The sequence below is a fragment of the Geotrypetes seraphini genome, chromosome 2 (genome assembly GCF_902459505.1).
Source record: "Geotrypetes seraphini chromosome 2, aGeoSer1.1, whole genome shotgun sequence".
NCBI lineage: Eukaryota > Metazoa > Chordata > Amphibia > Gymnophiona > Dermophiidae > Geotrypetes > Geotrypetes seraphini.
Genome location: NC_047085.1, coordinates 495,393,343 through 495,420,583, shown reverse-complemented (window position 1 = coordinate 495,420,583; position 27,241 = coordinate 495,393,343). Strand labels below are relative to the sequence as shown.

General features: G+C 41.3%; 1 protein-coding gene across 12 annotated transcripts in view; it reads left to right on the top strand.

Moving 5' to 3' along the window:
- MAP4 (microtubule associated protein 4) overlaps positions 1-27,241 on the top strand; it is a 421,944-nt gene that overhangs the window by 245,929 nt on the left and 148,774 nt on the right. For 11 of the 12 annotated variants that reach the window (XM_033931948.1, XM_033931947.1, XM_033931950.1 and 8 more), the window contains 5 exons: positions 648-770; positions 6,006-6,137; positions 7,496-7,615; positions 10,890-11,018; positions 20,982-25,484. In XM_033931948.1, the coding sequence (XP_033787839.1) occupies positions 648-770; positions 6,006-6,137; positions 7,496-7,615; positions 10,890-11,018; positions 20,982-25,484 (5,007 nt within the window). The remainder of the gene's footprint in view (positions 1-647; positions 771-6,005; positions 6,138-7,495; positions 7,616-10,889; positions 11,019-20,981; positions 25,485-27,241) is intronic. The other variant, XM_033931953.1, reaches the window with a different exon arrangement.

Here is a 27,241-nt window from a genome sequence, read left to right as displayed (position 1 = left end):
ACGGTGTTATAAGCTATCTTAGTTTTTACTTGGCTAAGGGTCTAGGATGATTCATTGCCGCTGATTCAACGCTGAATCAGCTACGATGCATGGTCCCTATCACCTCTGCCTCTCTCTCTTCTGCTGTCCCTGGTTCAGCATGACTCTTCCTGAGGTCACCCACCACCAATCTTGTAGCTCAACTTCTCTCCCATGAATTGCAGGCAGTTATGCATAAAAGATGGGTACTCCAGGGAGGGAGGGTTCTTGAGTGGGCAGACTTGTTGGGCCGCCGGCCCTCTTCTGCCGTCATACTCTATGTTTCTATGTTTCTAACCCGCTCTTCCTGTTCCACATGATTCAGCCTTTGAGGCCCCCCCCAAAAAAAAATGTGATGCCCCCACATCCCTCCCAAAATTCAACCCTTCCTTTCTCCCTGTCCCCTCTCGGAATTTCACTCTACTGCAGCTTTCCTTCTCTAGTGCCCGTCCCCTCTTGTAATGGGACAATTCAGTGAGGCTGCAGTGAATTGTCCCATTGCGGTCTAAGATTGGTGCTTTAGGAACTACAGCGTGCCTTGGTGACTTCTGCTTCAGCTTGGCATTGCCATAGTTCTTTGCTCTTTCCCCAGCTTCCTTCACATTTTTAAGAGTAATCTTTGTGTTCAGAACCCCCCAGGAAAGCTGAGGAAGCAGAGTTTATTTTACCAGAAGCTTTTACTACTGTGGCTGCAGAGATGGAGTTTACAGAAGAGACCAAAGCTGCTGGTGTTCAGCCTACTAAACTAATAGGTAAGGCCAAAAGGACTAGGACTCTTATTGAGTAGCAGTGGCTAGTGGAAAGCATCTACATTTCATATCTGTGTGCTTTTTAAACCATAGTTCTATACGTTTAATGCTGCTTCCTTAGTCATTTATTGCACTGCATGCACTATAAATTAACTGACCTTGGGGTTCCAGGTTCCATGGGGCTTTATACTAGCCATGGGGACTATCAGATATTACTAGAGTGACTTTGCCACCACTCAGCTGGAGGCAGAACCTATTCAGAACCACCACATGGTTGAATTTGTGGTGTCTAGTAAGAACATAAGAACTGCCATCTCCGGATCAGACCTTCGGTCCATCAAGTCCGGCGATCCGCACACGCGGAGGCCCTGCCAGGTGTACACCTGTCTTAATTTATAGTCCACCATATCCTTTTAATGGCAGTATGATCCTGTAAGCGCTTGTAATCTTTTACTTTGCCTTTATATCGCGAGTTATAGTAATCAAGATGGCTTATAACTAAGAAATGAACTTGGACATTGAGAGCAGCCTTCCTCAAACAACTGCACTGGCTACCCATCCCATCGTGGATATACTTCAAAATATCATGCATCTTACACCACATAACCCATGGAAACTCAGCCACCCCTCTCACCCTACTATTCTCAATGGCCTGGTCCACCTCTAAGAGAATCATAAACAGAATACAACTAAATCTGCCTTCCACAAAAAAAATCTCCATTACAGACGAGTGTTCCACTCCATGCTTACATTCATGGGTGTAAAAACTTGGAACAACCTACCAGAAAAGAAACTAGTCACGCCTTATTCCAGAAGAAGTTGAAAAATTTCCTCTTTGACAACTGAACCTACACGCTTCTCTGAGAAAACAAACTAACCGCACCATACTCCGGAAGAAGCTGAATAAACTCTTCCCCTCGACAATTGATTCTATGCGCTTCACTCTTCTCCTCTCCCTCATTTAGGCCTTTCCTCTGGCCCTCTTTTGACCCTCTTCACTCTGTAAGTCGCCTAGAGCCTGAATAGGTATGAGCAACACACAAATGGAAGATTAGATTTGAGCAGCAGGATGTAACAATTGAATGGATCAGCTGTATTTTGTAAAGCAAAAGTGATGGAAGACGCAAAGAAATGTGTGACAATGTAGAGAAGAGCAGAATAGGAGAGAGAAGTATTGAATTATAATGTTTGGTGAAAATTAAGGTTTTTGATTTATCTGGATTGAGAATTAGTTGATTCTTGACAAACCAGTTTGTAAGGTGTTTGGTTTCTATTTATATGGCGTCAATTTGGACCTGGTTTGAGGTCTGAGAATTTAAAATGATTGACCAGGTAAGTTGGCACAAGGCCATATAATGTCTTATAACAAATATAGCCCATTTTAAAAAGTATCCTTGTCTCTATTAGGAGTCAATGTAACATCCAATAATTTGTCACATGATTGGATTTTTTCAAATTAAAGATTAATCAAACTGCTGTATTCTGAATAAACTAGTTTTATTAATATTCTTTTTATAAGAAGCTAAATAGACAATATTACAATAGTCTAGAACAGTGGTTCCCAACCCTGTCCTGAGTTTTCAAGATATCCCTAATGAATATACATGAGAGAGATTTGCATATAATGGAAGTGGCAGGTATGCAGATCTCTCTCATGCATATTCATTAGGGATAACCTGAAAACCCAAGTGGCTGGTGGTCCCCCGGGACAGGGTTGGGAACCACTGGTCTAGAACACTTAATCAATGATTGTACCAGAAGCCTGAAAGCACAACCCAGCCCAAGGCACAGGAACCAACTTCCCAAAATGATTGGGGGGTGTTCAACTCAGTGCACATTGCTATGTCCGTAAAAAGGAAAAAAGCATGGTGGGTTAAGGACACAACTGGCCAGGCCATATTTAAATGTAGAGCATACTGCACATACTGGGAGAACTTGTAACTAAAAGAGCTAGGGGAACACAATGTTTCACTTGTCTCACTTCCTGCCCAATTCCAGCTCATGCCTCCCAACCAATTTATCCCCTCCCCCCCCCCCCCAATTCGGTCCATCTTTGAAGGGGTGAATGAAGTGGAAAAAGGTGAGCCGGTCGATATTGTGTATTTGGATTAAGAACATAAGAATTGCCTCTGCTGGGTCAGACCAGTGGTCCATTGCGCCCAGCAGTCCGCTCCTGTTGCAGCCCTTAGGTCGAAGACCAGTGTCCTAATTGAGTCTAACCTTACCTTTGTACGTTCTGGTTCAGCAGGAACTTGTCTAATTTTGTCTTGAATCCCAGGAGGGTGTTTCCCCCTATAACAGCCTCTGGATGAGCGTTCCAGATTTCTACCACTCTCTGAGTGAAGAAGAACTTCCTTACGTTTGTATAGAATTTATCCCCTTTTAACTTTAGAGAGTGCCCTCTCGTTCTCTCTACCTTTGAGAGGGTGAACAACCTGTCTTTATCTACTAAAAGGCATTTAACAAAGTACCTCATGAAAGATTTCTGAAGAAATTAGAAAGTCATGGGATAAGAGGTAATGTCCTATTATTCATTAAGAACTGGTTGAAAGATAGAATACAGAGAGTAGGCTCAAATGATAAATATTCTCAATGAGGAAGGGTAAATAGTGGGGTTCCCCAGGGGTCTGTGCTGGGACTGCTGCTTTTTAACATCTTTATCAATAAACTAGAGATGGAAATAACTAGTGAGAGAATTGAATTTGCTGATGACACCAAGTTGTTCAAAGTTCTTCAATCACAAGAGGATTATGTGAGATTGGGCATCAAAATGGTAGATGTTTAATGTGAACAAGTGCAAAGTGATGCATGTGGGAAAGAGGAACCCAAACAAACTATAGCTACGTGATGCATAGTTCCACCTAGGAAAATAATCTAGGTGTCGTCATTGAGGATATGTTGAAACCCTCAGCTCAGTGTGCGGCAGTGGCTAAGAGAGAAAATAGAATGTTGGAAATTATTAGGAAAGGAATGGAAAACAAAGATGAAAATGTTATGCCTTTGTATCTCTTTATGGTGCAGCTGCATCTCGAATACTGTGTACAGTTCTGGTCGCCACATCTCAAAGATCTAGTGGAATTAGAAAAGGTACAGAGAAGGGTGATGAAAATGATAAAAGGGATGAGACAACTTCCTTTGGGATGTTACCAATATTTGTCCTGGGTGGGCCACTTTTAGAAACCGGATACAGGGCTTGATGGACCTTTGGTCTGTCCCAGCATTACAACTCTTATGTTCTAGTTAACTGATCAGTGTCGCACCATTTTTCAATGATAGAATGATCTTGCATTTTTATTTTAAGTTCTTTCCTAAGGTTGTGTCAGAAATCCATCTTAATCAATTGTTCTTTTTTTTAAAAAAAATTTATATTTTATTAGAATTTCAACTTAATACATGAGAAAAGTCTTGCTTAAGAAAAGCAGAAAGTAATATCATAAGAGGAAATGTAAAATTAAACATCGGCAAAATACCCCCCAAAACAAGACATTCAACTTATCTTCCTTAGACCACAAACTTAATTTGGGGGTGGGGAGGAGGATTATAATAGAGTGAAGAGAAACTCAAATCAGGAATTTATTTTTTTTTTTTTTGTTCAAAACATTTTATTGGTTTTAAGGCCATGAAAAAACAAGACAACTCAAACCCTTTTGGATTTGTAGGTATTTGGAGGGCCTCAGAAAAAAACAATTAATGTCTTATTAAAGAAATGACAATTTTGCATGAGGTAAAACTCTATGGATTATAAATCTTTTCTTTTGGCTAAGTCTTAACAATAATATTGTCATTTATAGCTAAAGAGACATATGATCAAAAAACTGTTTTATTTTACTTTTGTGATTATGATAAACGTACCGAGGTCCTCAAAATAGTACTTGGCGGGCCTCAAGTGGCCCCTGGGATGCGAGTTTGAGACCACTGACTTATACTCTCTTACTTTAAACTTTTTTTCTTTTTTACTTTAAAGCCAACACTTCTTATTCAATCATACAGCAAGCGGGCAACCCCAACAATTTTGAAAGCACCAACAGGTAGAACCAATCACTTAGTTTTGCTCTTTTCTTTTCTATACTTCAATCATCCTTCATGCCTTCCACTCTACGGCCAGGATCAAAGACTGGGCCGACGCGGACAGCGTTTTGTGGAACTTTAGTCATTTTTTTTCCGCTGGCTTCAGGGCCAAGTTATCAGGCACTTAACATTTGCACTGCTCAATTCTGTCGGTAGTTTCAGAGTCCAACGTGTAACAATATGATCGCCCTCCTTTCCTAGGATTTGAATTCTATTTGTTATATATATAGATATATCAAACTATGGCAATGACAGCAGGTAGGAGGAAGCATACATGTGCAGTGCGTTGTTTCTAAAAATTTTGAGAAAATAAGCTGTGCAGGCTCCATCAAAATGACATCACCCGCATATAAGAATGTTCATCCTGCTGTCTTTGGAGAAAGCCTGCTACAGGTAAAATTGTTTTTTTTCATTAGAATGCATCCCATGTTACACCTGGGTTTGGAGGGCCCTACTTTTCTTGCCTCTAATTGTTTTTAGGAGCTGCCACTTCCTTTTGTAGACAGATTGGAACTAGCATGTGTTGAGTATTGACCAGATTTGTAGTTAGTACTGAGAATGAGAGCAGTCTGGAGAAGAGGCCCTTGTAGTTGGAGCCCAAAATGTTGGTATCCCACCAAATATGCTTCAGTACATGTTTCTTTCCTGGTGTATTCCTATAAACAGGAATATACACTTCTCCCTCCGTATTTGCTGTGATAGGGGATTAACAGAACCGCAAATACAGAAAAACTGCAAATAACTTTTTCATAAGTTATTCGCTATTTTTCTATTCAAAACCGTCGTGAATATGGTGAAACCGCGAATTACGTGGTGGGAGACCTGGCCTGTTCCTGAAGTAAAGACAAATCACGGTGAATCAGCAATTTCTCTATGCAAGCTGATGTAATTGGGGGTGTGGAGGAGGGAGCCAGCAAGCAAGCTAAAAACCGTGAATAATCGAAACCGTGAATGCTGAAACCGTGAATACAGAGGGAGAAATGTAGTGTGCGTTGTTTTTGAGGGGGCGGGATTTAGGTGTTTGTTGTGTATCATGACAAAGGGCCTTGGCCTACCTCTATAGCTGGTTTTAAATGGGAGCCACCTCTGCTAGCATGGTTAACTATTGGCATGATTCATCTGCTGAACAGCATACCCAAAGTTTTGCCTTTGTCTCTCCATTGTCTACAGAAACATCATTATTAATAGAATATAATGAGCCTGTGTCGGAATATGTTGCTTCTGATGCAGCTGCTGTACCTGTTGAGCAGGAGACAACAGAAAGACAACCTGATGTGCAACCAACTCAAGAGTTTTCTGAAGGTAAGGAGCAGGATCAGGAGAACAGAATTCAGCATCTTCAAAAAGAAGCAAAACAAATTGAGACGACGCCATGACTGACCGTGGGTTAGTGTGTAGTATCAGTAGGTCTATGTGTACAAATACCTTAGGCAGGTTTTACGAACTTAACATGTTACCTCATAGATGATCCAAAAGCATTAAATCTTTTTCTCATTAGCTGATCAGTGTCTGCTGCTGCAAGCTTGAAAGCTTTTATAGGAGCTGAAGAACATTTTGAGGAACAGTTGTAGTAAAGGTTTAATGTTTGGGTTTTTGGTTTTTTTTAGCAAGGTTGATGGGTTTGTACCTGGGTGTTCTGCTCTCTTAAAATATGAGGGTAGCAAACGGTTTAGGGAACAGTGAAGCTCACCGTCATTCCATTAATAAACATTGCCAGGGTGGAACAGGGTTTTTGCTAATTCACTTCAGCTTGAATAGCTTTCAAGGATGACAAGTCACTGGAGCTTAAAGTGCATGATGCTAGTGCTTTATTTCTGGACCTGGTTTACCTTTCTGAACATCTAAACGTCGAGCCAGGTTTGAACCTAAATTGAACCTATTCAGTGTTTCCTTGGAAACTAGGCTAGGGGAGTTATGATGAGAAGGCTTTGTTAGTAGGTCCATAAAATGGCTCCTTCTGGATCACAGTATGTGGTATACCCTGAGTACCACCTGTAAGTGCTATTGTTTAATAGTGATGATCAGTGAGCCAATCAGTTTCTCTGCCTGTGATGACTAATTCTGCAGGTCCATCTCTCAGACACTGAGCACTGGCTGAACCATATCTTCAGTTCTTATTAGCCTGAGGAGCAAAACTGTATGGAAATCGAATCCAGAGCTCCTACTCAGAGCGCTGCCTTTGTGTCAGCTTCTCACAAATCAAACACCCCTGTCTTAACCTCGGCAAACATAGTTCAATATGCAGAGATTCTTGATACACTCAGAGGGGTCTTTTACAGAACTTAAGGGCACATTTTATCTGGTTTATACATATGGGAGTGTTAATGGTGTCTGAATACTACTACTATAGCGCTACCAGACACACGCAGCGTTGCACAGAGTCACAAAGATAAGAAAACAGTCCCTGCTCAAAAGAGCTTACAATCTGAATAAAAATATGATGGCAGATAAAGGCCAAATGGCCTGTCCAGTCTGCCTATCCGCAGTAATCATTATCTCTTCCTCTCTCTGAGATCCCATATGCCTGCAAGTCTTAAAATGTTCAGGTTTATCAGATTTCAGGTTTGAAAAACCATTGAATAATTTGATTTACATGTGTGCAGTGTCCTGAATAATGTTTTTCTTTCAAATATTGCATCTTTGTAACTGGATGTGAATAGAGGGAAGAGTGGAAGTGGCAGAAACTCCAGCTCCTGTGGAACCCAGTGCCCCTCCATTTGATTTACTGACAGAAATCCCACCTGCCATGAAGCACCACGTAGAACCTCAAGAGCCTGAAGGTAAGGGAGGAGCTATGTTATATGACTTTTACCAGGCCAGATTGTCAGCATTCATGTAAGTTTTAAAGAAGCATTTAAGTGGACTCGACAGTGGACTAATAGTTTTTCAAAATTTGAAGAGCACTTTCCAAACTCACTCAGTCCATCAGCAGCAGTTTTTTTAAACTATCCATTGAAGTTATGGTGACTATAGCTCACTATACAGCAGGGGTCTCAAAGTCCCTCCTAGAGGGCCGCAATCCAGTTAGGTTTTCAGGATTTCCCCAATGAATATGCATGAAATCTATTTGCATGCACTGCTTTTAATGCATATTCATTGGGGAAATCCTGAAAACCTGACTGGATTGCGGCCCTCAAGGAGGGACTTTGAGATCCCTGCTATATAGCTACAGCTTTACTGTACAATCTTTGTAGATTTCCTCACTATAAAGTCTCCTCAGGCTTTGTACTGAAAGCAAGGACTCCTCTCAATCATATTGGCTATTGTAAGAGGCTCCTATTCAGTTAACCTTTCTATAATCTCGGTGTTATCAGCCAGTCTCTGTATTTCTTGAACAGCTTTCTTTAATAACATGAAGTAAAGAATAGATACTCACAATTAAAGAATTCAAGGCAGTTCAAGTTTCAAGTTTTATTAAAATTTGATAAAACGCTAATCATAAATTCTAAGCGTTTGACAATTAAAAATTAAAATGGGGAACAATTAACAGACTTATTAGTGACACAACATTACTTGCATGAAAACAGGATAGTAGGGAGAAATACAATATTTAAAGAAGAGGGTACAATTAAGGTTAAAAACAAGAGGGAAATGGGAGGAATTATATTAATGTTGAATATAAGTAAAACAGAAATTGACAAGGAAGAACCCAGAGATCAATTAGCAATCATAAGCATCTTTAAATAAGAAGCTTTTAAGGTTGCCCTTTAAATTTATCTAAATTTTTCTCAGCCCTTAAATGTGATGGTAACGAATTCCATATTGTAGGGGCTTTAGGTGAGAATGAAGAAGCCCTACGGGTACTAATGATTTTTAAGGATGGGACATGAAGAAGGTGCTGTGATATGGATTTTAAAAGTTCTCAAAGAATCATGAGGAATACGATACTTATGAATAAAAGCAAGTTCCTTGGTGTTCATAGTTTTAAAGGAGATTAAAGTAACTCTGTCACATAATCTTCTTGCTCTACCAGCTTTCCTTATCCAAAAAGGGAGCTAGGAGTGTGTCCACACCTTGTGGAAATAACACTGTTCTTCAGATTTAGATAGATATAAAACTAAGCTGTGTTAGATTGTTAGAAATAAAGGGTGGAAACCTGGTGGGAGAACAATGCTAAACTCAGGTTCTCATAAAGCCATGCGGTCTTACAAATATGGCAACTGTTCTCTCTCAGATTGAATAAGAAAGGGGGTGGACTTAAGCTCTGTGGTTGCAGCCTAGCTCTCTGGGAGAAGCAAAGCCTTCTGTGGATTTAAGTCCACAAAGCACATGTTACTCATAAATCTTAGCATAAACACTTATACAAGTTCTTATACAAGAAACTGAGTAAATGCCCACATGTGTGACAAGTCCATGTACCATGACTGAGGCCAATGTTAGATGCCATCGACTTGATAAACATAAAGTTTTCATGGCAGAAAACAGAAGTAGATAGCTGGTCCTTCTGCACAATATAAATTTGATGATGTTGCCGTAGTCACATCAAACATGATCCTCTGCCTCCAACACTGGTCAGATGGTCACATTGTTAGCGGCAGCGGCAAAGAAAGCAAATAGAATGTTAGGCATGATAAAGAAAAGAATCACGAGTAGATCGGAGAAAGTTATAATGCTGCTTTATAGAGCAATGGTCAGACCACACTTGGAATACTGTGTCCAACACTGGGCTCCCAACCTAAAGAAGGATATAAAACTGCTGGAGAGGGTGCAGAGACGAGCAATGAAGCTAATAAAAGGTATGGAGAACTTGGAATACGAGGAACGACTTAAGAGACTGGGATTGTTCTCCCTTGAGAAAAGGAGACTACGAGGGGATATGATCGAGACTTTCAAAATACTGAAAGGAATCGACAAAATAGAGCAAGATAAACAATTATTTACAATGTCCAATGTGACACGGACTGAAGCTAAGGGGGGGACAAGTCCAGGACAAATATCAGGAAGTTCTGCTTCACGCAACGAGTGGTGGACACCTGGAATGCTCTCCCAGAGGAGGTTATTGCGGAATCCACCATTCTAGGATATAAAAGCAAACTAGATGCACATCTCCTTATGAGAGGCATAGAGGGATATGGGTGACTAAAATTACGCCAGGTGTAAACCTGGCTGGGCCTCCGCGTGTGCGGATCGCTGGACTTGATGGACAGAAGGTCTGATCCGGAGATGGCAGTTCTTATGTTCTTATGACATCTCTGCCGAAAACCTGTATCACCCATCTGAGCAGCAGCAGATGGGCAGTGTTGGAGGCACAAGATCGCAACAACAATGAATTTACACTGTACAGAAGGCCCGGCAATCTACTTATGTGTTCTGCCATGAAAACCTGATGATGATCATGAAGTTGCTAGGACTTGAACATGAGTTGATGGCACCTAACAACATTACAGTATTAGAGATGTGAAGAGATGTTTAAATTGGGCATGTATCCATCTTGAAAACTTGTATTTATTCAGATTTTGTGAGTTAATGATGCAGTAATGTTAAAGATGAGATGTTAGCAGGTATTAAGTATATTTGCTTATTTTATGTATGCTTGTACCCTGCTTAGGTGATAAGTGGGCTATAAATGTACCAAAAGTTTAGGAAGTCAATAAAAACTTCTCTTTGACAAATTTCTCTGACCCCACTGATGTAGTTCCAAAATAGTTCCAGATAAACCTGACTAAACTTAACATGCCAATGTAATTTTGAAAGTTCTCTGTAATTTTGCTGTCTGTATACAGTCTCTTTCTTTGTAAACCGCTTAGAACTGTTTGTGACATGGCGTTATATAAAAATAAAGTTATTATTAAATGAAAGAAATAATTCTTGAGCACATTCCATTTAAGCATTAATGTTTTAGGGGATCTAGAACTAAAGCAAAAGTAGGGGACCTGGAGCTAAGAAACCTTCTAATGCAACACACACGTATGAAGACAACTTCATTTAGGCATTTGATCAGATGTGACACCTTCTTGTTTGTGTTCTACACCACTCAGACAGTTTTTTAAGCGGTATATCAGATTTTAAATAAAACTTGAAACTTTTTTTTTTTTTAAATAAAACTTCTATCAGTAACAATAGCAACTGAAGTGAGTCTGCTAGAAACAGCAGCAGCATTACCTGCCACTGAGGATACTATTCCAAAGGAAGAGAGAGAGGCTGACATAGTCCGACATGAAGAGTCTGCTCAGGAATCTGCAGGTAAAAGCACTGTAACAAATGGACTGACAAACATGTTGTTGTTTTTTCCTATTCCTCACTGTTGACAGTTGTAAAACCTTGTCCAATCTGAGGGCTAAACTAACCTTGAATTTTGACCTTGTGCTTGTAACTTCTGTTCTCTGGATTTTTATTGCTTTGAGGATGCTGGTCAGGTTCTGATTTCACTATTGTTTCACTATTTTGTGGGAGCCGCTTTATTCGTAGCTTAAGAGTGCACACGCATCAAATCACCACAGCTTCTTTCATTGCTACACTTTGTCTTGATCTGGCATACTTCAAGATATGAAGGGATTTGTAAGGGTCGACCTGATGGCTCAGTAGGGCTGAGCTGTGTTGGAGGCTAGAGTTTAATATCTAGACCTAGCTTCTCCCTTGATCTATTGGAGGCAGCATTTACAACTGGGTAGAAATGCCACTGTAAAATATCTGAGTGGGATTGATTTCATGGTCTGTGCCCCCTAACAAAAGCTGTCACTATTTTATCCAGCTTTTATATTCCATCAACACCACACAAGTTTTAGTAGTCCTCGTAGGAAAATTAGATGTTTACAAAGCAAGAATGACACGCACAAAATCATCCTATCGTAGATATATTCAGTTTAAAACGAGATATTTTTGAAATACGGTAAGTCTTAACTATTTTCCAAAATTGAACATAATTGTGAATCTGTATAATAGACTTTGGAAGAAGATTCCACAGTTTGGTTGCACTAAAAGAAAAAGCTGATGAAAACATTTTCTTAAATCTGATGCCTTTTAAAGAAGGAAAAATCATTTTCAGTTGGTTGAGTTCTAAATTTAGAGTGAAAAAAAAAACTCCACAAACTGACTCGTACATGGTTTTGCTTCAATCTATCTGTAAAATCTTGAATATGAAGCAGTAAAGCATCAAATCTTAGCTTCCAGAGGAAGCCAATGAAAATGTATATGTATAATGTGATTTGTTCAGGTTTCTTCAGTGAACAAATCAATTGGAGAGCTATATTTTGGACAGTGCACAACTTTCTCAGTAGATGTTTAAAACAACCTAAGTGCAATAATCTAGCTTAGATCATATACAAGCCTAAATCGTTCTTGGTTAAAATACTTACATATTCTTCTAAGGTCGCACATCGTCCAAAGACAACTCCTTATAAGATTTGTCCACAGATCCATTGTTGACCTACAGTCTAATGTAATGCCCAATATCTTTGACGAAGGTTCCAAATTTTAAGGAATATTATTTAAGGTATCATGATTCTGTTCAGGAGAAGCATCAACCAAGAAAAATTTTGGGGTTTTTTTTTTTTTTTTTTAATTAGGATTTTATATACCGCCTATCCAAGGTTATCTAAGCGGTTTTTACAATCAGGTACTCGAGCATTTTTCCCTCTCTGTCCCGGTGGGCTCACAATCTATCTAACGTACCTGAGGCTATGGAGGATTAAGTGACTTGCCCAGGGTCACAAGGAGCAGCGCGGGGTTTGAACCCACAACCCCAGAGTGCTGAGGCTGTAGATCCAACCACCGCGCCACACACTCCTCACTCCACACTTTTACAAAGCCACGGTAGCAGTTCTCCCATGGCAAATGCACTAAAGCCCATTAAATTTCTTTGGACCTTGGTGCTTTTGGTGCAGGAGAATCGCTATCACGGCTATGTAAAGGGGGCCCTTCTTCAATTTCAGCTGAAATGTATCCATTCATGATACCATCAAAGCAATACACCTTTCAACCTTTGATCTTATAGATAATAAATAAGAAAAAATAGGAATCGTCTGCATATATAAACACACAAAAATTCTGTCTGTTCTAATTCAATTCCAAGTGATGACATCGGGACATTAAAACAAAACCAGTGCAAATGGCTATATTGGCCACTCAGTGGCCGAAGAAACTCAATCTGCGGCATCCGGTTAGCAGTGGGGCAAGAGTTCGGAAAGCTTGCTCCTGCCCACTGCACCTCCACCAGGGATTGGCAGAGGTATGAGGATAGGGCATGGAGCCTGGCATGGAACCTGGCGGCAGTGGCCTGAAAAATTCAGGGAGGGGGCGTTGGCTCGAATATAAACCGGGACCCCCGCAGCAGCCTTGAGCTTCTGGTTTAGAGAACCAGCTTTAACTAAGCCTTTGACACAATAACCCCTATGTGTATCTACATTTTTTTTGTCACATTCCTTATTATCCATACCAGATCAATTGTGTCCTTTTGCTAGCAGATGGAGCCAGTGAAGAACAATTCAATTGATGTCTCCTCCTGTATAGGAGGCTGGAGCTCCTCGTTATTACTTTGTCTCCAGCAGATGGTGCAGACAAGTGGCCTGGTACAGCAACCCAAGAAGGCTGTAGGCCTAAATTTTGAGTGGAGCATAGACCAGAGAACACAACACGCAATGCTTTAGGGGTGATTTCTTCCTTCTCCGGGAGCAGACTAGAAGGCTGGGACATAAAGTCCAGGAGTGCTAAGCCAAGTGTTAACCAAGTCCTCCTTCCCCTGCTCCCCCTCTGATCTTGGGGGTTTGTGGCTGCAGTGCCTATTCCTGGAAGAGAGCCAGAGGTAAGTTCTGAGAGCGTTCTGGGACCCTTTTTGAAGGGATGGGAGGTTCAATGTGTCCTCCTTCCCAGGTTGCCTCCTGGTCTATGTTGCTGTGTCAGATTGGGACTTGGTTAGGGGGTCTGAGATGGTCATACTCTTCCTCCTCCACCCCCTTCTGGTTACCATTATATCTGGGAGAGGAAAAGGAAGGTGACCACAGGTAAGTCATGGCAGTTTGCCTGCTCTGAGCTGACATGTTGTCAGGCATCACCTAAGGTGAGTACAATCTGCTCTCCCTCTATTTGTTTCTAGTACACTTGGGGTGGGGGAAGGGAAGAGACATGCGGCAGTTAAGTCGGGGAAGTTCAACATATCAGCAGCCGCGTTAGGCCCGGTTTAGGATCAGTCAGATTTCAGGTGAGCAGATAGAGACGGAATCTGTGGAGGTTTAGCACCCATCCAAAAACAAAGCTGGAGATTTTTTTTTTTTTTTTTAAGATTAAGCCATGGTCTGTTCAATACACATGGCATAATACCTGGTGGGATGGCAGCCTCTTTATTGTTGCTTTGTGCCAAAAATAATTGAAGCATGCCTCCTTGATATCAAAGCTGACAAGAATTGCGTCTTCCTCACACTGCTCCACTTCCATTATTGCAGCCACCACATTGTGCATGTTGATTACTGGGTGACGGGTTCAGTTTTAAGTATAATGTGGGGGGTACAACCCCCCAAACCCCCCACAACGCCAGCGCAATGTCTGTTAAGTAAAGTGGGGGGGTTCCCCCCCACACCCCCCGTCGGAGCCCTTTAAAATAGTGCTTTTCTTCGGCGCGCCGTCAACCTTGCGCTCAGTTGTCGGTGTGCCGTTATCTCGCACGATTTTGTCTATGAACCGATTACTGCACCCCTCCCCTATCATTTCCTACTCTAGAACTTAAGCAATAAGTGGTATATAAATAAATAAATCCCTTATTCCCTTGGACAGGCTTAAGGTGCTAAAGGGTCTTATATCATAATGTCAGAATAATAATAATAACAGTTTATATACACTGCAGGACCGTGAAGTTCTATGCGGTTTACAATGATTAAAAGATGGTACAACTTGAGTGGAATAAACAGAGTTAAGAACTAGTGATTAACAGGTATTGATTAACAGTTATTTTGGAGTAAGAATTGAACAGGTCGGCTGCCTAAATACTTCAGGAACAGATATGTTTTTAGGTGTTTCCTAAATTCCCCGTACGTAGTAGGTGTAAGCAATTGATCTAGATCTTTACCCCATAATGCTGCCTGATGTGAGAGAAGGTGTTGATGATGTCTTAAGTTTACATCCTCTAACTGGAGGGGAAACAAAGTTCAAGTGTGAGCTTCTCTTATGCCTGTTGGCTGAGAAAGAGAAAAGGTCAGTTATATATTTAGGGGCTAGACCGAATAGTGCCTTAAAGCAAAAACAACCGAACTTAAACTTCACATGTGCCTCCATCGGCAGCCAATGCAGTAGTCGGTAGTAAGGTGTTACGTGATCGATCTTCTTCAGTCCGGAAATCAGTTTAATCGCTGCATTTTGCACCAGTTGTAATCATCGCATATTCTTTTGGGTAATTGCCAAATAGGTGGTGTCAATAGCCCATTGTAGAGTGGATTAGAGGAGTAGCCTACGGGTTAGAGCACTGGGCTGCTGCTTGTGATCTGGACAAGTCACTGAGCCCTCCATTGCCTTGGGTGCAAACGTAAGTTGTAAGCCCTCTAGGGACAGGTAAATACCTATCATACCTGAATGTAACATAGTAGCAAAGTAAATGTTAGCAGATAGACTTGCATAGTCCATTCGGTCTGCCCAACATGTTAGCCAGGGTTGAATCTGGCACTAATATTGAAAGTGTGCGCTAAATCCAAATTAAAAATGCAGGGATTTAAACGTAGACCTCTGTTCATATATTCACTTTGCGTTACTATTTAAAACATGAATCCAGATGACAGGTTTGGCCAGACAGTCCTCCAGAATCAATTTGGTGTTTTAGAATGGAGATATGTACAAGAATGGGGTTTGTGGGAATCTCGCAGGATTTCCGTAAGGGGGGGGGGGGGGTGGAAGTAGTTGTGCAGGATTCCTGTGGGAGTGTAGTCAAAATCTGACTCCAGAATGAGGCTTGGAGCACTCATTGGTTGAACAGGAGGCTGTTGGGATTGGAAGGAAACAGGGCTGTGAGCAAGTATATAGTGTAGAATCCTATGGGTACAGGTGGGGATGGATTGAATCTTAGCGTGTACGGGTGGATATAGGTTAGATTCCAATGAGGAAGGGTTGAATTTCTGTCCCCATGCAACTTTATAGTTTAGAATCCAACTACATCTGCCCTTGCCCCATTACTTTCAGTTCCAAGCTATCTTTTCTACCTCTCCCCCAAAACAGAAGTGTATTGCCTCCAAAAATATTGAGATATCTGCCTGTTGCAACACTACTTGATGTATTCTTCTTCTTTGGGGGTTTTTTTTTTAGGGAAGGGGTTGTTTTCTATTTTGTCAATTCCTATAGCTTGGAAGTCCCATGAGAGGATTCGGCTGTCATCTTTTTGTCTCGGAGAAAAGTTACTTCTAGCAGACTCTCTCTAAGTACAGCAGAATAGGAATCCTCAAGCCTCCCTCCTCAAGGATCTGTATTCAAAGAAGCTTGCAATAGTTTAAAGGCATGACAGTGGCAGGCTACAAGTGTACATGATATGTTCTGAGAAGTTTTGGAAAAGTGTTGGAGCAAAGTTCCTGCATGAGCTATATTCGGGAATGGGGACTTGTAACATAAGAACATAAGCAATGCCTCCGCTGGGTCAGACCTGAGGTCCATCGTGCCCAGCTCACGCGGCGGCCCAACAGGTTCAGGACCTGTGCAGTAATCCTCTATCTATACCCCTCTATCCCCTTTTCCAGCAGGAAATTGCCCAATCCTTTCTTGAACCCCGTACCGTACTCTGCCCTATTACGCCTTTCTAGCATTCGTTTTGAATCTGTCCCCTTTCAACTTTTCCGAATGCCCTCTTGTTCTCTTATTTTCCAAAAGTTTGAAGAATCTGTCCCTCTCTACTCTCTCTATGCCCTTCATGATCTTATAAGTCTCTATCATATCCCCTCTAAGTCTCCTCTTCTCCAGGGAAAAGAGACCCAGTTTCTCCAATCTTTCTCTATCTATTTCTCTCTCTATTTCTGTGTCTCTCCCTTTCTCTCTGTCTCCCTTTCTCTCTTTCTGTCCCTCTCTACTCTCTCTATGCCCTTCATGATCTTATAAGTCTCTATCATATCCCCTCTAAGTCTCCTCTTCTCCAGGGAAAAGAGACCCAGTTTCTCCAATCTTTCTCTATCTATTTCTCTCTCTATTTCTGTGTCTCTCCCTTTCTCTCTGTCTCCCTTTCTCTCTTTCTGTCCCTCTCTACTCTCTCTATGCCCTTCATGATCTTATAAGTCTCTATCATATCCCCTCTAAGTCTCCTCTTCTCCAGGGAAAAGAGACCCAGTTTCTCCAATCTTTCTCTATCTATTTCTCTCTCTATTTCTGTGTCTCTCCCTTTCTCTCTGTCTCCCTTTCTCTCTTTCTGTCCCTCTCTACTCTCTCTATGCCCTTCATGATCTTGTAAGTCTCTATCATATCCCCTCTAAGTCTCCTCTTCTCCAGGGAAAAGAGACCCAGTTTCTCCAATCTCTCAGCGTATGAGAGGTTTTCCATACCTTTTATCAAACATGTCGCTCTCCTCTGAACCCTCTCAAGTATCGCCATATACTGCCTTTTTAAGACTTTGCCATTTTAAGGCTTTCATTCAAAGAGGTGGGCACTGGAGAATTAAGTGACTTGCCCAGGGTCACAAGGAGCAGCACTGGGATTTGATCTCACAACTTCTGGGTACAGAGGCAGCAGCTCAAGCATTGAGCCACAGCCCTTCCTCCTTTGGATAACATCACCCATAAGTGAGGGTGCCTGTCATGCTGTTTTTTTGGAGAATACTTGCTTACAGGTAAGTAACTATTTTTCCTGGGTTGTCGTAGGCCTTTTCTCCAGGGGCTCAGGCTCCGCCAATGCTCTTGGCAAGAAAACTAACTGGTAGATATTAGCAGACCCTGCCAGCCATAGTGTAAGCACCACAAGCCTATTTTCTCCTGCACCATTTCCCATTTCTCTAATGCCTAAATCTGTGCACAGCTGCATACGGTGAAACCTCTTGAGCAACTCGGCTCATTGATCTTGTGAGAAAAGGAAAAAAAAAAAAAAAAATCCCACTTAACGAGGTTTTGATGCACATGAATTGACAGCATTATAAGAACCAAAGAACAGAGCAGTGGGAAATGGAAATACTGGTTTAAAGGGTTAGCAGGAAGGAAAATATATGGAGGGGGTGAAGCAGGAGAAAGGTAGACCTATATGCATAGTACCCCAGGCCCTTTCTACCTGTCAAAAGACTATTCTGACTACACTGATGCTGCTTCAAAACCTGACCAAGAGCTTCATGATATATCTGATAGCTGAAACACCTGATTCTAACCCTTTTTAAGTTGGCCAAGATCAAGATTTAATATCTTCTTCCTGGTGAAGATATGGGGACTTGTATACTGCCTTTTTGTAGTTACATAACCACATTCAAAGTGGTTTACATACACATACTTCAAGCATTTTCCCTAACTGTCCCAGTGGGCTCACAATCTAGCTAATATACCTGGGGCAGTGGAAGATTAAGTGACAAGGAGCAGTATGGGGTTTGAACCCACAACCTCTGGGTACTGAGGTTGTAGCTCTAACTACTCTACCACCAGAGGATAAGATGTTGCATAAGAACATAAGCATCGCCTCTGCTGAGTCAGACTATAGGTCCATCATGCCCAGCAGTCCGCTCCCGCCACGGCCCTCCCAGGTCAATGACCTGTAAGTGATCCTTTACTCAAAAAACATTTTGCGCTGTATAGTATCCCTCTAATTATACCCTTCAATCCCCTTTTTCTTTAAGAAATCGTCCAATCCCATTCTGAAACTCCAAATCGTACTCGGCTCTACCACCTCCTCTGGAAGGGCATTCCAGGTGTCCACCACCCTCTTGAGTGAAGAAGAAGTTGGGTCTCCTAGGGCAGATATTCAGTTATAGGGAAACAATTCTAAGTAAAACTGAGGAAATTAGTACCACTCAGGTAACCTGGTAAGTGCCGGATTGGTCTGGGATGGAAAGGAATGCAAAACAACAAACAAACCCCAATATGTTCCACAAAACATGAAGAACAAAGAAACAAAACCAAACAGAACACAATCTGGATGAAAGATCGGTTTATTAAAAACAGTAAACAATACAACGTCCAAAGTCATTTACCAGACATTTACAAAAATTTTTTTAAAAAATCATTTACTGTATATACTCTTAATATAAACCGGGATTTTGGGGCCAAAAGCATGGCCCAAAAATGGGGGTCCCGGTTTATATTCAAGCCAACGCCCCCTCCCAGAATTTTTCAGGCCTCTGCCCCCTCCTCCCCCCTCCTCCCTGCCCTATCCTCATACCTCTGCCGATCCCCGGTGGAGGTGCAGTGGGCAGGAGCAAGCTTTCCGAACTCCTGCCCCATTGCTAACTGGCTGCCTCAGATCACGTTTCTTCGGCCGCTGAGCAGCACGAGCAGGAGCGTGATTTGGCGCCAGTAAGGAAGCCGCTCAGTGATAAGCAGCAGCACCAAATCGCGCTCCTGTTCGTGCTGCTCAGCCAAAGTAACCGGATCTGCACAGCTGGTTAGCAGTGGGGCAGGAGTTCGGAAAGCTTGCTCCTGCCCACTGCACCTCCACCGGGGATAGGCAGAGGTATGAGGATAGGGCAGGGAGTGGGGAACAGAGAGCAGAGCCTGGGAGGGAGGATGCAGAGCCTGATGAGGGAAGGGTGCTGGGTGTAGTACCTGACAGGGAAGGGTGTTGGGTGCAGAGCTTGGCAGGGATGGGGCTGAGTGCAGAGCCTGACAGGGCAGGGCACTTGAATATTAAGCTGCCTGACTTATATTCAAGTCAACCATTTTTCCTCCTTTTTGGGGGAAAGGAGGGTCTCGACTTATATTAGGATCGACTTATATTCGAGTATATATGGAACTTCAGTAAAATTAACAAAACATCTTTGAGATCAACATAATACACAAGTTTTCCTGAATACAAAAAGTCCTCATTTCAGTGAAATGCCTGGACATAAATTTGTTTTTAATAACTTACAAAACCCAAACACACTCTTAAAGAAACGCAAATTTCCAGGAATACCATTCCATAAAACTTGTCTGGCTATTGAAAAAGATTTTGCTGTACTTACATAATGTACATCTTCTCTTATTCCCACATCCAACAACTTGCATTTCTCAGATCCCAGTATATGCCCTGGCTTATATATTTGTAAAATATCATTGAAATCTGGGAAGTTTACCATAGATGCCTTGCTGAACCAATTTCAGAATCTTATAATGTTTACAAAATTGCACTGGAATCCAATGCAATTTCTTCAATATAGGGATGATATATTTGGTCGCTTATTAGTGGAAACAAATAATAAAAGTTATGTTTGTCCATTCACAACATACAAGGATATATAGGAGGCAACATGTAAGGGTCAGAAAAGGATTTACGGTATGCAGACAGCAAGAACATAAATCCATTGCCTCTGTATATTTTCAAAATGATGTGTGTTGAATATTGTGCTTAATTGACTCCAAACTATTCATTTAACTTTGGGGGTAAAGAGAGGGTGGAACCAAAACTGGACCCTGATAATGTTAATGGGTCAAAAATTGTAGTTTAGGATGCTCATCTTTGAATTTTGAAATAACTTTGTCTATCATCTTGTACCCTTTAATTTGGGGAAGTGGGGGGAGATTTGTATTCCTGGAACATCTTGTACACATTAATCCAGTCAATTTTCATCCTGAGCTGTCTGTAAAGAACTGAATTGCTGTCTCTAGCTGGAGGTGCAAATTAAGATTTTGTTAAGCTATCACAAAGTACCTGATGTACCAATGGTATTCAGCTATGATGTAGCAATAAGTGTATACATGTGCATGTAAGTAGCTTGCTTCACTACAATGGTAACTTTGAAGTAAAAGAAACTTATATGTATTGCCATTTGATGATTCCATTGAGACATGATTCAGACCATTGTCAAAATGTTAATTTGAATGTATTTATATTAGAAACCTGCAAGGGTTTTTTCCCTTTCAGGAATCTGTGGTGGCTTCCTGTGTTTTGCTGGCAACGTGGAAGCAGTAAGCTAATTGTTCCCAGTCTACTGCACTTTTCTATTTTGTTCACATCCTGCCAGACTTATTTAATGAGAAAGTTATGTATTTACCTTCATAACTATAAATTAATGTTTCAATTCATCCTTTTGTAGTAGCTTTAGAACTTGAGAAAACTTATATATTCCTGTTGTGTCTACAGCGTCCTTAAGGCAAGCTTACAAACCCAGTGACCGCAGGTTTGACAGGACAAAACCTGCAACACTTCCTGTGCCACAGGCCTTGGAGGAACTTCCAGTGGGACCCCTACAACCGAAGAGCCTTGACCCTACCCTGGAGGTGGAATCTGGTTCTGTTGCTGCAATGGCCTCGAGAACCAAGGCTCTACATAAAAAAGCAGCAGAACTTGCAGAGATGAGGAGAGAGGTAAAAGATACCTGGGATCCAGAAGGTGCTCCAACAGTGATGAAGAAGAAGAAGAGGAAACCAAAACAAAAGCGAAGCATGCAGCCCAGAGCAGTTGAACAATTTGGAAACTTTGGCAGTTCTACAGAACTGGTGACTCCTTGGTCAGCAGTTGAAGTACAGAAATCTGATATCTCCTTTGGCCTGTCTGCTGAAACTGAGAGAGAACACACACCATCCTCCTCAAAATGCTGGGACATGGGAATAGTTGATGATCCAAAGCAGATAACTGTAATAGATGTTCAAAACAGCCCAAGTACAGCATATCCCTTAAAAAGTAAGGATTTGATTATACTTACTGAGGATTCAAACACTGGTGTAAAGGAAGACAAAGGAGAGGTTAGGAAAGATCTCTTGGCGCTTCAGTCTGAAAGCAAGCTGAGTCTTAAAACCGAAGACCTATTGCAAGGTAATGGAGATAAGACAAAATCAGAAGTGCTTACCATAACACACACAGGAGCCAAACCTGAAGGAACCTCTCTTAAAGGAAAAAGCAAGAGAAGCTCTGAGTGTAAGACTGCTGTTTCAGAGGACATGATGAAAGGAGCTGAAGTTTCTTCAGAGACCAAAGCTGAAGAGAGATTTTTTTTTGATAAAGATATTCATCAGTTTACCTTGTCGACATATCCAGTGCAAATGGAGATTACAGAAAAACAGGCTAATTTTAATGTATCTGAGAGCAACAGAACTGAAGGGATTAATGTATGCCCAGTTAAATTTGATCTAAACCAGAACATTGAACTTCCTGCACCAGATCAACCAATTTTGATTGAAATGGAACTCCCTAAGATACAAGTTGCAGGTGGAGGAGGGAAGGCCAGCAAATTTAAGAAGTCTCGTACCACTGATAAAAGAAAGAAGATTGAGTGTTTAGAAACCACAATGGACGTACTTCAGGCTCCTGCAGTAATGGGCACAAAAGATAGGGCCAAAGAATTAGGATTTGTTGATCTAAGCCCAGATGTTCATGATATATCAAAACAGCAAGTGATCCTTCAGGATAAGGAGGGTATCTTGGGAACCTGCATCATGCCAATCCCAGAAGCTGATGCTAAAACTGCCAAAACTAAGATTGACAACAGTTTTATGGAGTGTATAGTGAAAAGTGAGAAAGATGAGCCCATTGTAGCATTAGTGGACAATAAGATTAAACCAGTTAGCCATGATAAAGGCAATGTTGGTATTTCTGCTGTTGTGGAAGCAGTTAATGTAGAGAAGGCAAATACCACTAAAATACAAGTTTCTAGCTTTGGAGAATTAGGAGGCGCAACTAAAGATACAAAAGAAATGGACTTGCATTTGGAACAACTAATAAGCGAGGCAGATAAGGTACAGATTCAGGCTTCTTCGTCCACAGAGGAGAAAGACAAAGTGTTAGTTTCCGATACTGGCAAGGATTTTAGTAACATCCCCTTAGATAAGCCATTGAAGACCAAGACAAATGTAATTGATGTGCAGATTGTAAATGCATCATCAGTAGAGAACAGGGCCAAAGAAGCAGGCTTTTTTGGGAGCAAGAAGACTCAGCGTGGCTCTTTAAAGCGTCCACATAGCTTTAACAATAAGGCAGTTAAGACTCCATCTGTAGGCTCTCTGGAGAGCAAAGTTAAAGATGAGAGCTTGTCTTGTGAAAACAAAGAAATTGGCTTATCTTTAGAGCCTTTACCTTTTTTAGGAAAAAAGGTAGAAGGTCCCAGTAGAGCACACAGGAATAAAAGTAAAGAAACAGATGGTGCCGACACAGGTGATGTAGGATTTAAAAGAAATGTAGTTGAGTTTGAGTGTAAAAAGGCCCAAAGTGAGGGGGGAGAGCCTTTAGCTAGTTTGGATATTGCCCTAAATAAATATAGAGTTTCTACAGAATCTACAGATTACGGCAAAATTAGTGCAGTGGATCTTACTGATACAAGTATGGCAAATAAGCTCAGTCCTATGGAATCTTCTACTAGTATAGAAATTATAAGGAATGCCTCTAAAACATTCACTCTGCCTTCAGAGAGTCCTAAAGCTATTGATGAGATCAAGGTGACTGAATTTACCTCAGAACCTTCAACCAATTATAATGTTGAGTTTCAAGCTCATAAAGCTCATGTTCCTAAGATTTTTCCTGTAGCATCAATAGAAGATAAAACCAAACCTGATCTCTCTGTGAATAACACGGTTAAACTGGCTTCTGTAGATCTAGCCACATTAGAAAAGAAGGCAGATGCTCCCTCTGTAGCACCAATGGAGGATAAAACCAAACCTGGTCTTATTGAGGATAAAGCAGTTAAATTAGTTTTTACAGAGCATCCAGCCACCATAGAAATGAAGGCAGATGCTCCCAAGGTTCCCTCTGTAGCACCAGTGAAAGATAAAGCCAGATCTGCTGGTATTGAGGATAAAGCGGTTATATTGGTTTCTACAGAGCATCCAGCCACCTTAGAAATGAAGGCAGATGCTCCCAAGGTTCCCTCTTTAGCACCAGTGAAAGAAAAAGCCAGATCTGCTGGTATTGAGGATAAAGCGGTTAAATTGGGTTCTACAGAGCATCCAGCCACCTTAGAAATGAAGGCAGATGCTCCCAAGGTTCCCTCTTTAGCACCAGTGAAAGATAAAGCCAGATCTGCTGGTATTGAGGATAAAGCGGTTAAATTGGGTTCTACAGTGCATCCAGCCACCTTAGAAATGAAGGCAGATGCTCCCAAGGTTCCCTCTGTAGCACCAGTGAAAGATAAAGCCAGATCTGCTGGTATTGAGGATAAAGCGGTTATATTGGTTTCTACAGACCATCCAGCCACCTTAGAAATGAAGGCAGATGCTCCCAAGGTTCCCTCTTTAGCACCAGTGAAAGAAAAAGCCAGATCTGCTGGTATTGAGGATAAAGCGGTTAAATTGGGTTCTACAGAGCATCCAGCCACCTTAGAAATGAAGGCAGATGCTCCCAAGGTTCCCTCTTTAGCACCAGTGAAAGATAAAGCCAGATCTGCTGGTATTGAGGATAAAGCGGTTAAATTGGGTTCTACAGAGCATCCAGCCATCTTAGAAATGAAGGCAGATGCTCCCAAGGTTCCCTCTTTAGCACCAGTGAAAGATAAAGCCAGATCTGCTGCTATTGAGGATAAAGCGGTTATATTGGTTTCTACAGAGCATCCAGCCACCTTAGAAATGAAGGCAGATGCTCCCAAGGTTCCCTCTTTAGCACCAGTGAAAGAAAAAGCCAGATCTGCTGGTATTGAGGATAAAGCGGTTAAATTGGGTTCTACAGAGCATCCAGCCACCTTAGAAATGAAGGCAGATGCTCCCAAGGTTCCCTCTTTAGCACCAGTGAAAGATAAAGCCAGATCTGCTGGTATTGAGGATAAAGCGGTTAAATTGGGTTCTACAGAGCATCCAGCCATCTTAGAAATGAAGGCAGATGCTCCCAAGGTTCCCTCTGTAGCACAGGTGAAGGATAAAGCCAAACCTGCTGGAATTGAGGATAAAGCAGTTACTGTAGAGCATATAGCCACATTAGGCATGAAGGCAGATGCTCCCAAGGTTCCCTCTGTAGCACCAGTGAAAGATAAAGCTAAACTTGGTCATGGTGAAGATAATTTGGAGCATCTTGCTATCTTAGAAATTAAAGCAGATGCTCCCAGGTTTCCCTCTGTAGCAACAGTAGAGAATAAAACCAATCTTGATGGAACTGAGGATACAGCAGTCTCTGTAGAACATAGAGCCACCTTAGAAATGAAAGCAGATGCTTCCAAAGTTCCTTCAATAGCATTAGCAGAGGATAAAACTAAAATTAGTATTGAGAAAACCAGTGGCGTTGACTTAGAACGTTCAATCAATTTGGAAAATAAAGTGGATTTCTGTGGCAGTGCCATGCCTCCAGTGAATGAGAAACGAGAAGAAACTAGTCTTAAGATTAAAACTGAATATATTTCCTGTGAGAATTCTGAGCTAAGGGCACCTTCGCTCATGAGTACTGGAAGAGAAATTAAAGCGACTCTTGATAAAGATCTAGAATCAGAACTTAACTTGATGCAGGGGCTGCCATTAACTCTAGAAGAGACTGACGAGTTCAAGCAAAAAGGTGTAATGAAAGAGCAAACAAGCGAGAAGAAAACCAGAGCTCCGGAGCAAATAAAAGGTTACATGAGACCCACAAAGTCCAGAGGAGCTACTCCATCACTGATGAAGTCTGCCGTACCTGATGGAGAGAAATCTAAGCAGCCAAAGGACAGCAATTTAAATCGGCAAAGGCAAGAAAAAGGTGTGTGGCTTTTTTTTTTTGTTGTTGTTGCAGTTGGCCTGAGCCCACAGTAACCTGGACAGCTTGTGTCAGACCCTCGCTAATCTGTGGGTGCATTGGCATGAGTGTGCAACTGCTAATGCTTTCTAGCACCCATGACAATGGCATGAACGGTTTGGCTGATGCAAGCAGACTTCATCCTGTTGCTTGCCCCGTTACACAATGCTAATACAGGACTTAAAGTTCTGGGCAAATGTACTGCTGCTTTTAGACCATAAAGCTCTCTAAAATATGTTCTATGCTGCAGGCTTGAACATATCTGTAGACCTTTTTATAGTAAAGGCTAACAGTACCATTTCTATCAATGTTAAAATCCACCGGTTGGTAATATAAGGTTCCCAAATATACTACGGACTACTAGCTGCAAAAGATTTACTGAACCCCTAAAAGCATGGTGGTTTCACCTAATAGACAGCTAGTGATCTATTCATTAGATCCCTTGAGGTGACTTGGAAAGCAGCGATCACATCTACCAACCCTTGTTTCTTCCTGCTACTACACTGGAGCTATTAACTTTTGCAGCCTTTGGCTTGAGAGGCTCTCACGGTTCTGTCTGCATGGTATAGTTGCTAACCTGCCAAATAACTAACCCCTTTTTTCAGCTTTAATATTGGTGTGATTTGAAAGGCTTCTGTAACTTTGCATAAACTTTTAAGTAGTTCTGTGGTGAAGTGTGTATTCTGCACGATTTGCCCACAGGGGCATTGCAATTTATATTCAAATAGGAGCATGATGGGGGAGGAAGGAGGTGTCCTTAGCCTCCGAGACTTGCATTTTTTTCTTCCACTTTTTGAATGTTTTATCAAGTGTTGCTAAATGTTTAGTGCATGCACTAGAACAATTGACATGTATTACTGCATGAGAATCTCTTGTGTAAGGCAGGATTCCTGGACAGCAAAGAGATTTGTACACCAAGATAATTGCAGTAGCTAACTGTAGTAGCTTGTCAAGTTTCATAGCTTTATCTTCTGATCTGAGTTGTGGTAGCTCCATATCCTATAAATTCAAACACAGGGCTGACGAGTGGGTACTCTTGGCATCGAGGACGTTGTCCTATTCACAAAAAGGCATTTTAAATTTTGAGCCAGATATACTGGGGTAGCTATTGATTTCATGTGATTGGTAAACCTCCTTTTCCTTCATATGAGCAAGGTTAATTTTCAGACTACAATGAACCTAGTTTTGGATTTTTAGACTAAATGGAAAACCTATTATTTGCCTTCAGGGTAGCTTTTCACCTTCCTTTTGTATGAAAGAGCATTGTGGGTTTATTTTCAATGACATCTTTTTCCTTTTCACCCTCGTTCTTCCAAAAACCAAACTAAGCTTCCTAGAAATGCAGTGATTTATTCATTTTATGCAAGATTTCACATCTGCAATGGATCTTCATGAGTTGCCTTATTCTCCCCCTTTAAAAAAAAGTATTCCTGGGTATTTGTAGTCACAATACTCTTCTGATTGATCTTTGAACACCAGTATGCTTCGTTTCCTCAGCCATATATATATATATAAACTAATTTCTCTCAAAAAAACAAAAACTTTTGAAACTTCCTGATGGTGAAATGCTGCTCTTTTTTCCCCCACTTTAATGCAAAATACTTGATTTCATTGAGAGAAGTTACATCAGACTTTTAATAATAATAATAATAATAATAATAATTTTATTCTTACATACCGCCAAAGCCATGAAGTTCGAGGCGGTTTACAACAAGAAGCGC